This window comes from Schistocerca americana, chromosome 11 (genome assembly GCF_021461395.2).
Source record: "Schistocerca americana isolate TAMUIC-IGC-003095 chromosome 11, iqSchAmer2.1, whole genome shotgun sequence".
NCBI classification, from domain to species: Eukaryota; Metazoa; Arthropoda; class Insecta; order Orthoptera; family Acrididae; genus Schistocerca; species Schistocerca americana.
The window spans coordinates 32103312-32123675 of record NC_060129.1 but is presented as its reverse complement, the minus strand read 5'-3'; the positions used below and the strand labels follow the sequence as shown (position 1 = coordinate 32123675).

General features: G+C 39.6%; 1 protein-coding gene across 6 annotated transcripts in view; it reads left to right on the top strand.

Annotated features, from left to right (window-relative positions):
- Positions 1-17385, top strand: part of LOC124553586 (zinc finger protein 708-like) — an 89102-nt gene extending 71717 nt beyond the window's left edge. For 2 of the 6 annotated variants that reach the window (XM_047127441.1, XM_047127437.1), the window contains 2 exons: positions 14805-15789; positions 16210-17385. In XM_047127441.1, the coding sequence (XP_046983397.1) occupies positions 14805-15789; positions 16210-16557 (1333 nt within the window). In that variant the 3' untranslated portion in view covers positions 16558-17385. The remainder of the gene's footprint in view (positions 1-14804; positions 15790-16209) is intronic. The other 4 variants (XM_047127439.1, XM_047127438.1, XM_047127442.1 and 1 more) reach the window with 4 other exon arrangements.
- The last annotated feature ends 2979 nt before the right edge of the window (positions 17386-20364 follow it).

Sequence of the window (20364 nt, the reverse complement as noted above, 5' to 3'; positions counted from 1 at the left end):
GGTTTAGCGGGTATTAACACTCTTATCGTTGTTCCAATATAAACCTTCACACAGCCACACGGAATTTTATACACCTCAGGAGTTGCTAAGAGGTGTAGTGCATCTTTCGCCGATCTTAAACACTAAAACTTGGTCACTAAAATTCTTCCGGATTTGAGGCCGCATTGTCAACTATAAAATTCCGACGTTTCGGCGACTGTTGCAAGACACCTTCCTCAGACACCCTGAGGAAGGCGTCTTGCAACAGCCGCTGAAACGTCAGAATTTTATAGTTGACAATGCGGCCTTAACCCCAGAAGAATTTTTGACTGTGACAAGGGCCGTGAAAGCTTCCGTTTACACTCACTAATCGTTTTCGTGGGTCTAAAGATTGTTATAACTTGAAACTTTGCCAGAACTTTCCCAATACTGTCCGTAATATTGCAAATGAATGGAAGAAAAACTCTTCCAGCTGACAGTTGTTCTTGCTGAATGTTGTCACACGCTTTTCTTCTGGGATGAAGTGCTTGATCTATCTCGTTGTCAGCGTATCCATTTTTCTTAACAACCGTTCGCAAATGATTTAGATCATCTTGCAAGTAAACTGGCTGACAGATATTATTAGTTGTGTCCACCAGTGTTTTAATGACGCCTCTCTTCTGCCTGGGATGATGGTTCGAATCCTTATGGAGGTAATGGTCGGTGTGTGTTTTTGTGTGTGTGTGTGTGTGTGTGTGTGTGTGTGTGTGTGTGTGTGTGTGTTTTTCTCTTTTATACACTTTATGCCCTAGACTGCAATCTGCCCGTTTAATTACTGATACATCCAAAAAATTTAGTTGTCCATTTCTCTCTTCCTCCGTAGTAAATTGTATATTTGGATTAATACTATCCAAATACACCGTGAATACATACAACTAGTTCTAAGTTCTAGGGGACTAATGACCTCAGCAGTTGAGTCCCATAGTACTCAGAGCCATTTGAACCATTTTGAATTCTAATCAAGAATAACTGTCTGTAACTTCGGGCGTTGGTATCCTAAATGCAGTGGAGCATCTTAAGAAAGGCAATGCCTCTGGTCCAAATTGTACACCATTCAGGTTCCTTTTAGAATATGCTGATGCAATAGATCGATACTTAAGTCATATACAACTCTTCATCTGCAGAAAGATTGGTACGCGAAGACAGGAAAGTTGCGCAAATTACTCCAGAACCCAAGAAAGGAAATGGGAGTAATCCGATGAAACGCAGACCCGTTCCAGTAACATCGCTTTGCAGTAGGATACTGGAAAACATAATCTGTTTGAACATTATGAATTACCTGGAAGATGTCATTTGTTGACAAATAGCCAACACATATTCGGAAAACATAATTCTTGTGAAATACAACAAGCTCTTTATTCTCGCAAGGTAATAACTCATATGGACAGATGACATTAGATTGATTCCATTTTTTTTTTTTCAGAAGGCTTTTGACTCAATTCCTCACAAGTGACTTCCAATTACATTGTGTGCCCCTGGAGTATCATCCTAGTAGTGTGCACTGATTCGTGATTTTGTGCCAGAAAGGTCACAGTTCGTAATAACTGATAGAAAGTAATTCAAGTAATATCTGACGTTTCCCAAGTGTGTGTTATAGGCCCTGTCTTGTCCCTGATGTACAAAATACGATGTAGGAGACAATCTGAGCAGCCCTCTTAGATTAGGCAGTCATTTACGTTATTGTAAAGTCATCAGATGATCAAAACGAATTATGAAGTGAGAAAGATATCTGTAAGATGTGAAAAATAGCAATTGACATTAATTAATGAAAAGTATGAAGTCAACCACATGAGTACTGAAAGGAATGTGCTAAATTTCGTTCACACGATAAATAATACAAACCTAAAAGCTGTGAGCTCAACTAAATACATAGGAATTACAATACGAATATGCAGCCCCCGCCCGCCCCCCTGCCCCCGCCCGCCCCCCCGCCCGCCCCCCCTCTGCCCCCGCCCCCCTCTGCCCCCGCCCGCCCCCCCTCTGCCCCCGCCCGCCCGCCCGCCCCTCTGCCCCCGCCCGCCCGCCCGCCCCTCTGCCCCCGCCCGCCCGCCCGCCCGCCCCTCTGCCCCCGCCCGCCCGCCCCTCTGCCCCCGCCCGCCCGCCCGCCCGCCCCTCTGCCCCCGCCCGCCCGCCCGCCCGCCCCTCTGCCCCCGCCCGCCCGCCCGCCCGCCCCTCTGCCCCCGCCCGCCCGCCCGCCCGCCCCTCTGCCCCCGCCCGCCCGCCCGCCCGCCCCTCTGCCCCCGCCCGCCCGCCCGCCCGCCCGCCCCTCTGCCCCCGCCCGCCCGCCCGCCCCTCTGCCCCCGCCCGCCCGCCCGCCCCTCTGCCCCCGCCCGCCCCTCTGCCCCCGCCCGCCCCTCTGCCCCCGCCCGCCCCTCTGCCCCCGCCCGCCCGCCCGCCCCTCTGCCCCCGCCCGCCCGCCCGCCCCTCTGCCCCCGCCCGCCCGCCCCCTGCCCCGCCCCCTGCCCCGCCCCCTGCCCCGCCCCCTGCCCCGCCCCCTGCCCCGCCCCCTGCCCCGCCCCCTGCCCCGCCCCCTGCCCCGCCCCCTGCCCCGCCCCCTGCCCCGCCCCCTGCCCCGCCCCCTGCCCCGCCCCCGCCTCCCCCCTACAGCCCCTGCCTCCCCCCCCTACAGCCCCCGCCTCCCCCCCTACAGCCCCCGCCCGACCGATCGCGCGCGCCCGCCTGCCCCCCTACAGCCCCCGCCCGACCGATCGCGCGCGCCCGCCTGCCCCCCTACAGCCCCCGCCCGACCGATCGCGCGCGCCCGCCTGCCCCCCTACAGCCCCCGCCCGACCGATCGCGCGCGCCCGCCTGCCCCCCTCCCCCCCCACAGCCCGCGCCCGCAGCCGCCCCGCCCGCCCCCCCCCCCCCACCCTGCGCGCGTGGTCATCCTGACAATGCCGTTCAATTGGGGCAAATGTAATCCCATGAAAGCAGGCACCAAGCCTGCATTTGTAAGATTTGTTGCAGTTCCTATTTGTAGCAGGTCATACTCAATACTATAGGTCTGATTCATGTCAATACTAGTTCCTGTTCCACCCATTATGACATCCGGATGCTGCCTTCTTAAGCCCTTGCACCATGATCCTACATCATCTCTCACTTCACTAAGATGTGTACAGGACTTGGAAAAAACTTGTCACATGTAAGTTGTGAAAGGAAACAAGATTGCTTCCTTGCATAAAGTTTCTGCTTTTCTACATCAAGGAGCAACAAGTAGTGGTTGTGAGGGTTATGCCAGTTTTCACAGCTTTCATCTTCCCTCCATTTTTTGAATGCCAACAAGCACTCTTGGGCATATTTTGCTTGGTGCATGTCTCTAAGCTCATACTTCTGCCACAGTGTCATTTCCACAACAGGTGCCTTCGAAATAGACAGACAAGTTCATACGGTAATGCTGTGGTTAATTCATGCTGCTGTTGCCATGGCTTTGCAGACAATTTGACACTCACTATCCATCTTTTACTTGTGCTCACTGGACAGTGGCATATGTTTGCTAAGAGAGCAGTGATTTCCATTTATTAATATTGCCGTTTTTATTTCTGATTTAAGATGATTTGATTCCAAAACACACAGAGCCAGAAAAGAGTATTTTACATAAGGTAAACGAATTTCTTCATGACCTTAAAGACAAAGCAAAAAGAGACTGAATCTTATCAGCTCTGCAGACTTCAACAACATAAGTATCTGGTGTTTGACCATGAACTTTACTGAGAATATATACATAAGTGCAGTGGATGGAAACCTGTGTATGGAAACGGATTTGGAAGATCTCTAGAAAGATATTCTTCATTGTATTATATTGAAAATTCATGACCATGGCGAGTAACCTACAAGACAAAATGAAGGTAATGTTTTTAATTGTAAGATACCTTTCACAGGGGGCTAATTATTGAGAGGAAGAGTTCTGAAACCTTTGGCATACACATTCAGCAAATGCAAAGATGAAAGATGGTCTCTGATGGAGGATCCGATACTGTATTAAATGTTGCTACTTCTGAAATAAATTCACAGCATCAGGAAAAGAAATAACCGTTTCCGTATTATTTATTTTGATCAGATGTGGCTCAAACAAAATAGTGCAATAAACAAAATGTGACAAGCTTCAAAAAGAAATGATGGGTAGAAAGTACTGTATGGCAGAGGAAACACACACACTGTCTGTCATGCAGAATGATCTGAACATGCCCAAAAATCAATGACTATCATGAAGAACTCAACAGTGACGTATTTGAATCCTTGTGTTTACCTTTATTGAGACAATTCAATGAGGGCGCTCTGATTGGTGACAATGCCAGTTAAATTTACAGAATAAAGGGGAAATTTTCTAATTCAAGAACAAAGTAGGAGGAAATTGCACATTAGCTGGAAGGGAAGAGTAACTCTATTTAATGCTGATATACCAAGGTGGCGATATTGGAGGTGATTAGGTGTCATTGCCATATTTATAATCGATATGAACTGAACAGCTTAGCACCAGAAATGAAGCACAAGATTGTGAGACTGCCTCTTAGTGCAGAGAAGTTGGATGAGGTACCATTGAGGGGAAGGGGTGGGGGAAGAAATGCAGTGGAGAAAAGGTGTCGAGCAGAGGGGCAAGAGGGATGGGAGTGGGCAAGTAGAGGGGACTTCATACGTTAAAATTAAAGATAGTATGAAAAATTCATAAACTAAAAAACATATTGCTTAGAGCAACATGCAGATGCATGTGCCTGTGAGCTTAAACTAAATGGAACCTTTATAATTCTAGCTGTGTATAGGTCCCCAGTCAGATACTTCCAACGATTTCTGAAATACTTTGAATCTTTATTGTGCCATCTGCCAGTCAGACAAGCAAATTATAGTTTGCGGGGTTTCCAATGTAGATATTCTGAAGAAATCAGATAGAACTACATTGGAGTATTTCTTGGTTCTTTCAATTTGATGTCAGTTATAGATTTTGCTGCATACAGGAAAGCAGCACTAAGAAAGATACTTTACAGACTGAATATAAATTTAGTCAAATACTTACCCCTTTTGAGAATGATCCTTATGATCAGGATGCACATCTAGGTATACTATATAACATAGTTCCATACAAGTAATGCAAAATAGTCCTCCAAAATAGTGCATTCAATTTAACAATTGTACAGCTAGAAACAGAATGGGATGAAATCTACAGGGAAGCTGATGCTAATTTCAAATTTAATGTGAAAATAATTTCCCAAAGGAAACGTCAAATCGTAATTGTAAGAAACAATCTAAAAAGCTGTGACTTATTAAACAGATAATATGTTGTAAACAGAAAATCGAAATTTATTTTACAGCCAGGAGTAATTATCGAGTAAGAGCCAAATATTACAAAAAACTGTTGCACTGTATTAGGAAAAGTTATTAAAAAGCCAAGAAGTGTGTGCACCATGTCTCGGATTAGCACCTCTGATGATAAAATGAAAAAAATTTGGGATATTGCTAGAAAGGAAACACGACAGTGGAAATCACAGAAAGATTTTATTCCTATCAAACTCAATGAAAAGTTTAACAAAAATCAGAAGTAATTGTATAATAATTTTTTTTAATGTTGTAGGGAAATTAGGATACAGCTGTTCATTAGGAAATACAAGGTTGTACATGGAGGAAGGAATACCTATGCAATTTCATAAAATTGAAATTCAAACCACCTCTCGAACTGAAATTAGGAAAATAATTAATTCACTCAATGTAGAAGCACACATGGAATTGATGGCACTTCCAACAGAGTACTAAAAGCCTGTTGTGAGCAGGACATGCACAAACGGTTTAAATCATATTTAAGTGGAAGAATGTAGAAGGTTGATTTTAACAGTAGAGATAGTGTGCTAAAGTTTGCAGTCCTTGTAATATTAGTAATATTTGCCCTACAAGCATTAGTATACGCTCAATGGTAAACGCCTGATGGCCTAAAGCTATCAAACAATTGTAATGTAAAAGAAATTAACCGTCAAATAGCAGTGGCAGAATCTATTATTCTTTATCTTTGCCACTCTCACCCGGCGGTCGTAAATCTCTAAGTACACTAATCGATTAATGATATAAAAAAAGAATTCTGTTATTTCAAGACAAATGAAGCCTTGAGCGATTCACCTTTTACTGTTATTATTCCATGAAAGGCAGACTTGCTGTGTTCTGCAAAAATTTTAAAATTTGTGTAAAATACTCCGTAAATGTCCTAATTGTCTTTTCAATCAGAGAACATGTAGTTTTATGTAATTAATTACTAACAGGGTCCATCGAGAGGACATTAGTATGAAGTATTGCCTGTTATGTACAAAGCTTTTGTTAATACGCACCAGCCATTGTAACTTAATATTAAAAGGTACGTAGCATTAAAAACGTGTGCTTATATAGCCAAATTATCCATAAGTATCTGCATCTCCTCATTACTTTAATGTCAATCATTTTGTATCAGTTTATCTCCAGAACCTACGATCATGCTGATGGACCCAACACAGCATTGAGGCAGGGAGGAACACTACCATTCTCCTTTCATTTCTGAATCTTTTTTTTTTTATTGTGTAGTATTGCTTTTCTTTTAAGGTCAGTAAATCTTTTGGTCTATTAGTGTCGATCCAGGTATGGCTGCATTGCGGTCATGTGAATGAGCGGAAATGGTAATGTTGCTTTGATAACACTACATCCTCTGAGGAGGTATGAAGAATGGTGTCCCACAGTGTTCACGTTTGTTCCTCATATTTTTCTTAATATCTGTTAATGACCTGGCACTCTACAGTCATGAAGATGCAAAGCTAGTTCTTTTTCTGATGATGCAGTAATCACACCAAAGATATATGAATTAGCTGAGGAAACTCTGAATTATGTCTTTCAGTAAATTAATTGGTTGTCTACAGATGGTTTTGAGAAAACACAATGTACACTGTTCTGTGCAGTAAATGGCAGAATACCATTGATAAGTATAGATTTAGAACAGGAATCTGTTGCTAAGCAGAGTATTTGAAATTTCTGGGTGTGTGCATTGATAAAAAATTAATTTGAAGAAGCACATCATGAGCTTATGAAACATATCAGTTCAGCATCTTACGCCATTAGGGTTATTGCAAACTTTGGTGACAAACATATCAGTAAATTAACTTATAATGCATATTTCCATTCACTGCTTTCATATACCATGAAGTTTTAGGGTCACATCATTTAGAGAAAAAGTATTCATTGCACAAAAGCCTGTAATCAGAATAATAGTCGGGAAGCACTGAAGATCACATTGCAGACACTTGTTTAAGGAACTAGGGAGGTTCACAATACAAGAATCACAGTTCAAAGATAGTAGCAAAGAGCAGTGGCTAAATCTGACTTTGCCACAGAAAGAGATGAACTGCGCTGCCAGAAAAATCTTTGTTCGTCTATCAGGTAGCATTAACAGTCAGACAGATAGCCAACCAGCTTCTAAAAACAAATCAAAAGTATTTATGAATGAGGACATCGTCTACTCAGAAGATAAATTTTTAAATTGAAATAGTAATTGGAAAAAAAAGAATACATTGTGTAAAGAAACCTAATGTTAAACTCACAAGTTCCACATTGCAGAGTGACATATTCAGGATCTGTGGAACATGTATTAATGTATTGTAGTATCATCAAACGTGGCTAGGACTGTACATAACTCTATAGTTATCATAATTTGTATCTTACCAGCTGTAAACATCATCATGTTGAAAGTTTGGTCAGCATGTGGTTTACCTGTGTCAAAGATCCAAGAAAGTACTGATTGACTTTCTGCCGGGGTTCAAAAGGTATCACTCTATTATGTACACTATGATTGCCAGAATGCACTGACCACCTGTGTGTCAATGTTACGTTTGAGCAGTGCGTGATAAATTAAGTTTGTAATGGTCTTATTAGTCTTATTAGTTGTGTTCAGAGGACACTCAAGTAGATAGTCAGCACTTGCCATCTGTAGATCATGAAAGTTAGTCTTCTGAGCAATATCTAAAAGGGATTCACTAGACCTCTATGCTGTGTAACTTGTCCTATCTGACAGCCGGTGTATAAGAAATGTACCTACATGGGTACCAGACAGGCATATATTTTTTGAAGACAGAGTACAGAATTCAGTAGGATATGATATTACACATTAACCTGCCGACTTGGAAAATTGGATGAAAACCCATTTCATTGTTTTATTATTAAACTACAATTTTTAATTCATTGAAACAATGTGTAACATTGTGAGCAGTTAATACTACTAACCGATAAAGTGATTATCTGCAAACATTTTGATCAATCACAAAATAAATATATATAATCAGACATTTAGAGTAAATGGTTCTAAAGTGTGTGTACATGGATGATATACACTCTCCAGTAAACAAACCTCACCAAAAGCGGAAAGCTTCAATCAGTGGTCCCTCAAATTTTCTCTTGACCAAAAATTGTTTCCATGAAAGAATGAGAGAGTGAAGGAGTGATACTGTGTGTTAAGGATGACAAACATTAACAGTGATTTCAACTTATTATGCCTTATGGCAAAGGAAGTGATAACCTCACTTTCAACTTGGGCAGAAAGCCACACCAACATATGTAATTGAATTACTTAGTCAAAACACAGGTAGCAGTGAGGGATATGTAGCCCAGGACCCAGTCTGTAACTTAGCAAACATACAAGGTGATAATTATTGAACTATATCAAAAAATCGTAAATTAGTTACAAACTACAGCGTTCACACACTTTATTCAACATGTAAACTTCACCACAGATATTGAGATTTAGGTTATGACATGTTCGATATGCCTGCCATCATTGCCGATGATGTGGCTCAGCCAAATAGCAAAATTCTGCTATACCCACTGAAGTGTCAGAACATCATTGTCGTCGATGACCACCTGAATGTCGCTTTTCAGCTCAGCAGTGGTTTGGGATTACTGTTGTACACCTTGTCTTTAATATAGCCACACAAAAAGGACTCGGATCTGTTCAGATCCGGATAAGGAATTTTTCAGAATTGTAGGAATTTTGTAATTTTGTTTTTCAGTTAAATTTTTGTAATTTTGATTGCTAAGAACTGATACACTAATAAAAAAAATTAGTTTAGCTCGCCACTGCAGAATAATACTGCAGCAATAAAACGCAAAAGAGGGAATATCACCAAAATAAATCTTTCGTTGCAAAGAAAATGAGCCATTCACATAAACAGAATAAATGCACACACAGGCATCTGCCGACAGCGCTGTTAAAGATTCTACAATATTTTCTAACAATGAACTTTCAATATATCTGATTCCTGGGCACATTTTGATGAGTGAAGTCACAACTGATTACATTTCTACATGACGTGGTGAAATATCTCGAATGTTGGTTTCAGAGGCATTACTTTTGAAGTAAATTTCCTTTTATGTAAGATGATCATGCATGTCAGAATGTGTGATGATTTTCTTAAATCATGGAGCATTATATTCACATTCAAGACTTAACGCTGACCACCAGCAAATGTGAAAAAATTTTGGGCCCAGAGGACAAGCCATTTATGCCTTATATTTTAAATTTGCTATATGTTGAAAAGGTAATACAAAAAATGACGAAGTTTCGAGTTTAGTCTTTCATAATTATTATAGTTTGTTCATTGATGACAGATTATGCAATAATGCTGGCAAAAAATATAGTTTCCTTTCAAAAACAAGAGCGAAGTTCTTGAGTGATTTCACATGTAACTGGCTTTACTATGGGAGAAGTCGAAGTGCTCTACAGAACACGTATCCAGCCACGTAACCCACGAAGTGTCTGGTGCACATCAGTGAAATTTATAATCGTACTTGTCAGAAATATAAAGCTGCTAAAATTGAAACTGGTGCCCTCAGAAAAACAGCAAAAACTGTTAGGAAGTAAATATTATATATGAAAACTTAACTTTCCTTGTAGTTGACTGATGCATAGTAATTTAAACAATTAACTTCTTTCGCTTGTGTGTTTGCACAGCTTAACATTCATTTTGTTATTGGCTGACATCACATTTCCTATGCTCTGAATATCTGCTGTCATCAGCTGGCGAGATCATGTGACACAAGCTATGCTTGGCCCACAAAAGCACGTCACAATCTTTCAGTGCTTTAGAAGCTACTGTGATGTAATTGTTGGAATTCGTGTTCATACTTTCGTCATACGAAAATATGTAGTGGACATGTTGCCACACATCAAAGATCTTTCATAAATGCTTTGATTTTTGCTAGGTTGAAATTGCTAAACTGCCAGAAAGTTCTATACAATCTTATAAACCCATAACCATTCAAGGGATTGATGAGGTTTACAGCTCCTAGGGTAACGAAATCTTTCAAGATGGAAAAATGTACTTCCACCCATTAAAACGTTTTTCACCCTGGAAAGCGCGTTTCTAACTGGGAAATCTGGGAATTTTTCTTTTCTGGACATACACACAGTTAAAAAGGTTTAAGGCTTCCATATGAAATGAAATGCCTATTGAGAAGAGACGCCTTGTATGGGTGGTACAGTTGTTTTATCAGAACAGCAGCACTGCATTGCAAGAATATCATTGACATAAATGGCCGAGAAGAGCTCCATGTCAATAAATATGGTGAAGAATACAAGCAATAAATTTGAAGAAATAGGTGAATTGAGTGGTGCAGCAGATTCCCATAGCGGTCATTCAAGTTGCTTTTAGCTGACCATGCAACAGATGCCTCAAATTCTGTATTAAGTGTTAGAGTTGTCACAGGATCTCTCTCTCTCTCTCTCTCTCTCTCTCTCTCTCTCTCTCTCTCTCTCTCTCTCTCACTCACACTCACACTCACACTCACACACTGCCTCTTACCGTGCCTCCCCCAGTCAACAGTTCAAAAGATTTTGTGGCACATTTCACACTAGTATCTCTATAAGGCTCAGAATTTGCTGCTAAAGAAGCCCCAGGATAGGCCACAACGCTGTGACTTTGTCTTTATTTTTGGCATGCCTGGAAAAGAGTGACTTTTGGCTGGGGAATATTCTTTGGAAGTACAAGGCATATTTTACTCTGTATGGGGCCATGAGTGCACAGAACTATTACATGTGGGGTTGTCCTCCCAAATCTTGTGCAGGAACATCCACTGCACTCAGCTTATGTGACAGTGTGGTGTGATTTCACAATCCCCTTCATTCTGAGTCACCGTTCCTTGTAGGTGACAGGTCAAGCACCTCTTAGGTGTACAGAGACATCTGAACTTTATAAGGACCTTGTTATGTAACGTGATTCAAGCATTTCAAGACCACAAGTGTCTGCACCATTATTTTGATGTGAGATGGGGTGGCATGATACGTCAGTTGTCGAGTGAACTATTGGTTTCATGAAATCTTTGGTATCACCCGCATTATATCTAGGCAGTTTAAAATATGTGGCCTTAGAGATCCCCCAACCTAAGTTCATGCGACATGTGCATGTTGGGATATTGTATAAACTAACAATTACTTGTAGTTACTTTCTGATGTGAAGTAAAGCATGTGTCTTGAAAGGCAACTGTTAACCATGTCATGTCATGGATACAGCATGTTGCAGAATCAGTAGACCATTTTGAACACGTAACTTCTGATCATATCCTAATAAATGTACCAGAACCACCATTATCATTGCTCTGATCGTTTCTCCTCTTTTCCTACATTACAATGTTACAGCATCCTACAAAGTATAGAGCGCACACTGCAGCACCCAAACATCAGACAATTTTCCCCTCAATAAATTCATAATAAAGTTGCTATGACATCTTGCAGAGATACCACACTCATTCTATGATTGCTACTCGGCAGAGGTTTTTATCAACAGCTTGTGTTTATTGTTGTTATTACAGTGTAATAGTTATTGTGTCTTCTGTTAGTGTCTTTTACAATATGCAGTGTGTGCCACGTCTCTCTAATCATTAAAATCTGCCTGAATGGACATGCTATTCTCCATGAGTTCTGTCTGCAGCTCATGGTCTAGTAGCTAGCATTGCTGCTTCTGGATCATGGGGTCCCGGGTTCGATTCGTGGCCAGGTTGGGGACTTTCTCTGCCTGGTGACTGGGTGTTTGTGTTGTCATCATCATCATCATCATCATCATCATCATCATCATCATCATCATCGTCGTCATCATCATCCGTGACATTGGCTACAATGGACTGTGTAAAAAAAGTAGACTGTAAAATTGGTGATACAAATTCACAACAGGGCCTTGGTGGTGGTGGTGGTGGTGGTGGTGGTGGTGGTGGTGGTGGTGATAACAGAGGACATAGTCATATCACCATGATTACTTCTATGGGAGGGGAAACGATTTCAAATGGAGAAATGCACAACCCAAGCAATGTTTGTGCTAGACAATATAACATTGCTTTGCAGATTTCTGCCCTGTTACTCAGTGGTATTGTGATGGGTAGAAATCGAGACACTGAACAACAAATCAGGTGTACTTTTCCCTTGAGGAATTTTAGATGGGATTCAACAGTGTGGGAACAATCTTGATAATATAAAAATGTTCAAAAGAACGTACCTTCTTTGCATGATATTGATGTTTCTGAGATAAAAACTTTTTATAGGCTTGCTTGCATTAACAGCAGTCTCCAACCCTGACATCAAATGCATTGATAATATTTCCTTAGTAGATGGAAGCAGATGTTATCATTTCATGGCAATGTATCAAACGACCCACCAGGGTAGCCAAGAGCACTAATATGCTGCTTCCTGGATTCGGGTAGGTACAGCGACCCTGGATCGAATCCACACAGCGGATTAACGATGAAGGGCCGGTGTGCCAGCCAGCCTGGAAGGGGTTTTTAGGCGGTTTTCCTCATCCTAATAGGTGAGGTCCCCACGTTTCACCTCAGTTACACAACTGGCAAACATTTGCAGACATTCGCACTTTCCCATGAATTACACTGGATGCAGACAGTTGGGGTGTATAAAATCCGGCGGTTGGATTGAGGGTACCGGTATAGATATATAGAATGTAAGAAATGGTATTTGTTCATGATGACAGCTCTTTGGTTTGAGAATCGAGAGAACAAAGGAAGGAATAAAGTAGAGGTAACAGGTTTAGTGCCAAAATTTCGAACAAATGTGGTGTGAGCCATCAGCACTGTTACTGTCCAGGCTGTAGTATGAGTGTTGATAAATTACATGTGCACTTCCATTATCACTGCATGAACAGTTTATGAATGTGCCTGCCACAAAAAATGTTATGCAGTAAATATTAAGGATATGACACAAGTACCCAGTACCTACACAATGGTTGCATGGAGGTCTCTAAAACAATTGATAAATAATTAACATCAAACTTTATTTATTGTTGAATTTTTCCACAAATTCTCTTCCTTATCCTGGTTTGTTTATGGTTCACTGGCATAGCATAAAATTTTAATTGTAAGTTTTATATCTAGTACTTTGAGAAAAAGAAAGCTATTTGTCTGAAACCTTACTTGCATATTTTTTGATTTCTTTCTTAATTATTAACATTCAGTTGCTTTTCTTCCATATGTATGAAAATACATGTTGTAACTAATTGAGTTTTAAAAAAGTTACAATATCTAGTTATACAGTTGTCAACTTCTAGAAACTGACACACACCATGATACCAGTTACGTTAAAAAAATCGTGTGATTGTAATTAAGAGTTTAAAAACACTCGAAATTTACCAGATATCATGCCACGCAAAACTATATCCCCAACAAAACGCAAAAAAGTCAAAAGTTGCAGAGCAAAAGATAACACTGGGTATGCATGCCTTCAGTAGTTCATACTCTTTCATGTCCAACATGATGCACATACTGGGGACCTGAAAGGCATCACAGTTCTGTTCTGTGGGAAAGGGTTTAACTGCAGGTGGAATAATGGGACCCAGATACTCAGCTCATGCATCAGCTGTTACCACTGCCACACAATATGTGGTGTCAGCTAGCAGTGTCGTATGGGTGATGAAGTGGCCATTTATATGTGTGTCCTTCAGTCAATGGTGTTCTGCAATGCCAGATGATCAGATGTTAGGAAGATGTAGAAATTTTCAAAAAGGCTCAGTGCAAATATACTGGAAAATTTACAACTATTTCCATCTTTTCAGACAGTATTTCCATTTGTGCAAGGCTTCTTACAAGTTGCAGTGCCGAAAACACAGTCTTAGATTAAAACCATCTGCAAGTGTGTCATTCACTTTCATTCATCAGTATGCAGATTGTTCCCTTGATTGATGTGACATTGATTCTTGTTCATGAACCATCATTATTCACCTGATTAACATCCGTTCTAGATACCTAACAAAATGTTGAAGCTTGCACTAGTTCTTTAGTCATTGGGAATCAAACAAAAAAAATCTGTTAATTAGGTGAAATAAATTTATCATTTCCAAAGGTGAAAGTGTTTGCGAAACAGAAAAAGATAATGGAAGAGGAACATTTAAAAATTATCTCTCTTAATCAAATCTTAAATGCCTTGAATGTAAGAATTTTTTTGATACATTTAATAAATTGGTGTAAACTGTTAACTTGTAGTACAGTATTTTGAAAAGATAGTAACACATGAAAGTGAATTATTTTAACTCTCACTTAAAATTTCAAATGAAATCAGCAGTGACTCAGATTCATCATTATTGAATTTCCTGTGGTTAATTTCGTTTTAAACCACTTTTACCTCATCAGTTCTTTCCTTCTGGAGGAAGATAGTAATTTTAAATCATTAACAGTTACTAAATATGCAATTTCTTATGCACTTTTATGACTTGTGGCCTATAGTACTGCATTTATCGACACTCAAATATTGTTTCTTTGTTGTATATATATCAACATTTAACATTCTTGTCTTGACTCTTCAGATTGACTCAGACTACTGGTGGGAGCTGTGGCATATCATGTGAAGACATTTATCACCATGGGCTGGTCCAGGATGATTCGGTGATAGACAAGGAGAAGTCAGCACATGAGTTTGGTACAGAAAATGTGACTATTGACAAGGAATGCTCAGTTGCCACCCAATATGACTGTAGTAAGAGAGAAAAGGAATTACTTCTATATAGCTGTGATTTCTGCCAACAGAACTTTCCTTCAAAATACAGACTCATAATGCATGTGTTTATGCACATTGATGGCATGCAGCCACCTTTGTATGTTTGTAAGTGGTGTGGTGAGGTATTTCACAGTAAGGTTAGTTTGAAAACACATTTGAGAATGAGAGAGAATTATCATGTCTTAACTGCTGGCCACCATGAAAAATATGACTATAGTGATGAGCATCAAAGCAGTATCTTCTTGGATAGTGAGCCAGAAGTTTCTTTTACAGAACACATTGAACAGTCTTCATATAAGGAAACTTGGAAAATTTCAAAGAAGGCCTCTAATGACATGTGTAACAGACACATGACAAAAGATGCAGAGAAAACAAGTGCTTATGGAATTTTATCTACAGCTGTTAATCTCAGTGCCCAGGCTGATCTATATATTGCAAACAGAACCAACAAATGTGGTATTTGTGCCAAATGGTTTGCAAGGTCAGGCGATCTGAATAGACACTTATTAATTCACACTGGAATAAAACCTCACAAATGTGAAATTTGTGGGAAATCTTTTACTTTGTTAGGCAGTCTCAAGAAGCATTCATTAAATCACACTGGAAAGAAACCTCACAAATGTGAGATTTGTGGAAAATTTTTTGCTAGATCAAATTGTCTCAAGACTCATGTATTAATTCACACTGGAAGTAAATCTCACAAATGTGAGATTTGTGGAAAATGTTTTTCTAGATCAGGTTATCTCAAGACACACGCGTTAATTCACACTGGAAAGAAACCCTACAAATGTGAGATTTGTGGGAAATGTTTTGCTACATCAGGTTATCTCAAGACTCATGTATTAATTCACACTGGAAAGAAACCTCATAAATGTGAGATTTGTGCAAAATGTTTTACTACATCACGTTATCTCAAGATTCATGTACTATTTCACACTGGACAGAAACCCTACAAATGTGAGATTTGTGCAAAATGTTTTGCTAGATCAGGTTCTCTTAAGACACATGTATTAATTCACACTGGAAAGAAAACCTACAAATGTGAGATTTGTGGGAAATGTTTTGCTACTTCAGGTCATCTCAAGACTCATGTATTAATTCACAATGGAAATAAATCTCACAAATGTGAGATTTGTGGAAAATGTTTTGCTACATCAGGTTGTCTCAAGACTCATGTATTAATTCACACTGGAAATAAGTCTCACAAATGTGAGATTTGTGGAAAATGTTTTACTACATCAGGTTATCTCAAGACTCATGTACTATTTCACACTGGACAGAAACCCTACAAATGTGAGATTTGTGGGAAATGTTTTGCTACATCAGGTTCTCTTAAGACACATGTATTAATTCACACTGGAAAGAAACCCTACAAATGTAAGATTTGTGGGAAATGTTTTGCTACATCAGGTTATCTCACGAATCACATACTAGTTCACACTGGAAAGAAACCTCACAAATGTGTGAAATGTGTGAAATCTTTTGCTAGGTCAGGGAATCTCAAGAGGCATGTATTAATTCACACTGGAAAGGAACCTCACAACTGTGATATTTGTGGGTAATCTGTTGCTACGTCAAACTATCTTAACAGACAAACATTAATTCACACTGGAATGAAACCTCACAAATGTGTGATTTGTGGGAAATCCTTCGCTAGGTCAGGCACTCTCAAGAGGCATATAACAATTCACACTGGAAAGAAACTTCACATCTAGAAAAGACCTCACAAATGTGATATTTGTGGCAAATCATTTACTACATCAGGTGATCTCAAGACACATGCATTACTCCACATGGGAAGGGGACCTCACAAATGTGATATCTGTGACAAAAGTTTCACTCAGTTGGGTACTTTCAAGACACATGCATTACTTCACATCAGAAAGTAACTACAAGTAAATGTTAGTTTATGCAAATAGATATTCCTGGTTGGTGCCCTAAAGGCCTATAAAATAATGACTGTAGTAGGGGGACAATAAATTGTAATGCCTGTGAAATAACATTAAAGTGTTGTAGAATTGTGAAAAAAGTGCAATAATCTGTACTATATTGAGGTAAGAGATAATGTGAAATATAAAAATCGCTATCTGCAGCTTGAGATGTTAAGAAATTGTATTACTAAATACTCCAGAAACATTAATCAAATGTGTTTTTGTCATTAACACTGTCAATAGTTATAATTACCACGCAATATTCAGTATAAGGCCAAGGAAATGTGATGACTTGCTGCTTATTATTCCAAACATGGTCATTATGTAGTACTTGTAACTCTGCATTTGAGAAAGTGACAGCAAAAATATATTCATGGCACTTCCTTCACTCAGGTTCATAAACTGAACACGGGAGATCCATGATTATGGCAATTATTTTACTCAGGTATTTTTCCTCAAGAAATATGCTGTATATGTCATTAACCCATTAGCACCGGAATTAATTATTTCGTGATTTTTCTTTAAATTGCGTTATTATGTCTGTAAAAGGCATAAATTACACAACAGAGTTTTTTGACGAAAGTCATTACCGTCATTAGCAAGATATTTGATGTTGCCATATGGCAACAATAGGTGCTTTCACTACCTAATTTTATATGGATTACAACTTCAACTAAAATAAGTAGGTTATTGAAATTTCTTATTACATATACAAGTTTTGTGCAAATTTATTATTCAGTCTTCATCATACAATTGATACTTTATAGCACAGTACAATTAAGAATCAAACATCAAACTCTGAACTCAGCGTTATTTTACATGAAATGGAATAAAACAGTCAATACACAATCCCACATTACACTTTGAACACATTGTTCTCACAATAGGTTTACAGTCCTTGTTTGCACACCTTTTCTTCTTCTTCCCTTCTTTGTGCTGGACGAGGTGGTCAGTCTTATCAAACCTAATTGAATCTGATATGCAGCTGTTGGAACATGCCCTTGATGCAGATGGTCTCCCGGCTCCTTTTGGTAAAGCTTGGTGTCTTTGCAAGTACACTGTTGCTATGTCTGTCTTCAAATCAAGCTGAGAAATGGTTTGGTTTCTTGCTTATTTATACAAAATCCAACTGTTTTGTATGGCGACAACTAACATCCATGTAAAGAGACACCAGTACCATTTCTTGCTTCTTATTGCAATGCGATAGCATGCTAGATTCTGATCCATCTGATCAGTACCTCCCATATACGTATTATATTTGGCTACCAGTTTTGGTCTGGGACTCATATATTTCGCTTTTTTAGTTGTGAGAATCTCTTGACTTGGCCAACTTCTTGTGCACCACATAAAGAAGAGATCATTGTGACAACTGAGTTGTCCAGCCACCGCACATACAATAATCCATCACTCTTCTCTATTGCTGTCTCAAAATATCCCCAATCTTTCTTGGAAAATAATTTTTTGTTTTCCAGTATACATTCCTTAGGAAGTCTGTTTTCTCTGATGGTACCAATGGCAGAGTATCCACAGTACTTGATAAATGAAAGTAGAGATGCCCTTGTAAATAGATTGTTCATGTAGAAGTTGTAGCAAATTTTTCTGTTCACTTCAGGAATTTCATCCAATAAAACAGGTAAGGGACTTGCCGACTTGCAAACAACTGCTCATAGACTGCTTTTCCCTTAGGAACTTTTCCCTGATACGGTTCATAATTCACCAAATATCCATCTTTAGTATTTAGGCTCCATATTTTATAGCCGAATCTAATTGGCTTACCACGAATGAACTGTTTGCATCCATGGTGGCCGTAGTACTTCACCATATAATTCGTTATATGACAGGTGTTCTTCAGGTACAAAATTCTCAATGCAGCACTTCTTCAACATCTCCATAACTGGACGAATTTTCCATGCCTTGTCATTTCCATGGATCTTAGTGTTATCTGCACAGTGCAGAAACCTGCATATTTGTAGAAATCTGTCTCTTCTCATAGACTGAGACACAGCCAAGTTTTTCATGTCATCTTTTGAGTCCCAATAATTTCTTTTAGAAGGTAACTTATTGTAGCCACTGAGATACAAAACGGAGATGAAACACGATATTTTGTCTGCTGTAATTTTTGAGTCCTGACAATTGAGAAATAGTGCATAAAGCTTTGTTTCTTTCGCTAAATGCTCAATAAATTCCTGGCCAATGGAAAGTTCTAATATGTCATGATCGACATGTTTCCATAGCTTGAGTAGTCAGGTTTTGGAAATGTAGAGGTAATTGGACTCTCAAAGTCAGCTCCTTTCTCCCACTGCCTCCCACACGTATCTTTTACAGAAACCCAGATCACGATATTGTCCGATAATAGGGTAGATCTTACCTCAGATACAGATGGCTCTGGTATATTTGGACGTTGTGTAGCTGTTTCAGGTACAATTGGATCTTGTGCAGTACGCATTAATGGTGCTGGCGGATTACAGTGCTCATAATCAACACCAATCCTTTCGTTATTTGGCATTCTTATTTCGGCATTAGCTCATAGTTGACGAGAGGACAGGTTGTCTAATGATCTGTAAAAATAAGAAATGAAATAGTAAATAATAATAAAGTCGGCATCAGTATACAAACAATTACAAACCAATGATAGGCATACTCACCCGCCAACATGTTCATCTCCCGAATCATCATCTGTGTCTACATTCGGATCTGGGGGCTTAAGAAACACATCACCTTCAATATCGTCATTATAAAGAATCTCCAGCGCCTCAGCAAGCGAGAAACCTCTTGTAAAACAAAACAAAAAATTCGTCCTTTTACTGAGTACAAGCGCCTAGCGTTGCCATATGGCAACACTGACGTTCAAACGGACTAAATGAACGTAATTTATTTCACAGCAAGCAGTAACTTCAAAAAAATATATATTTGAGTATTTAAAGCACAACCATACTAAAAACCCAAATTATATATCGTAACTTACTGTGTAAAACATACTTACTCGAAATTATACTCCATATTTCTTCGTCGCACAGCAAACAACGACTTCCAACACTGCTTGCGCCGCAGAATTTAAATGTATTGTTAAAACTGGTGCATTGTAGTTATCTATACAGTCTTGTGGAACGGAATCCAGTGCTGCCAACACTCTCGCTTCATTGTTGTCGTGGAATCAACGATTTTAAAAAAGTGTTAGAAACATTGCATTATGGCAACGCACGGCACTGATGGGTAAATAGTGTGTACATTTATGTTCTGTTAGTACTAATCCTGCATTAGTAAACGTATCAAAAGATATAGCAACCTGCTTAATAGCATGTTTGTCCACCTGTGGAACACAATACAATGACAATTCTACATGATATGGATTTGACATGTCTTTTACACATTTCTGGATGTATGTTGCACCAGTTGTATTCCACACGTTCAGATCAGCTAAATGGAGTAGTCGAGACA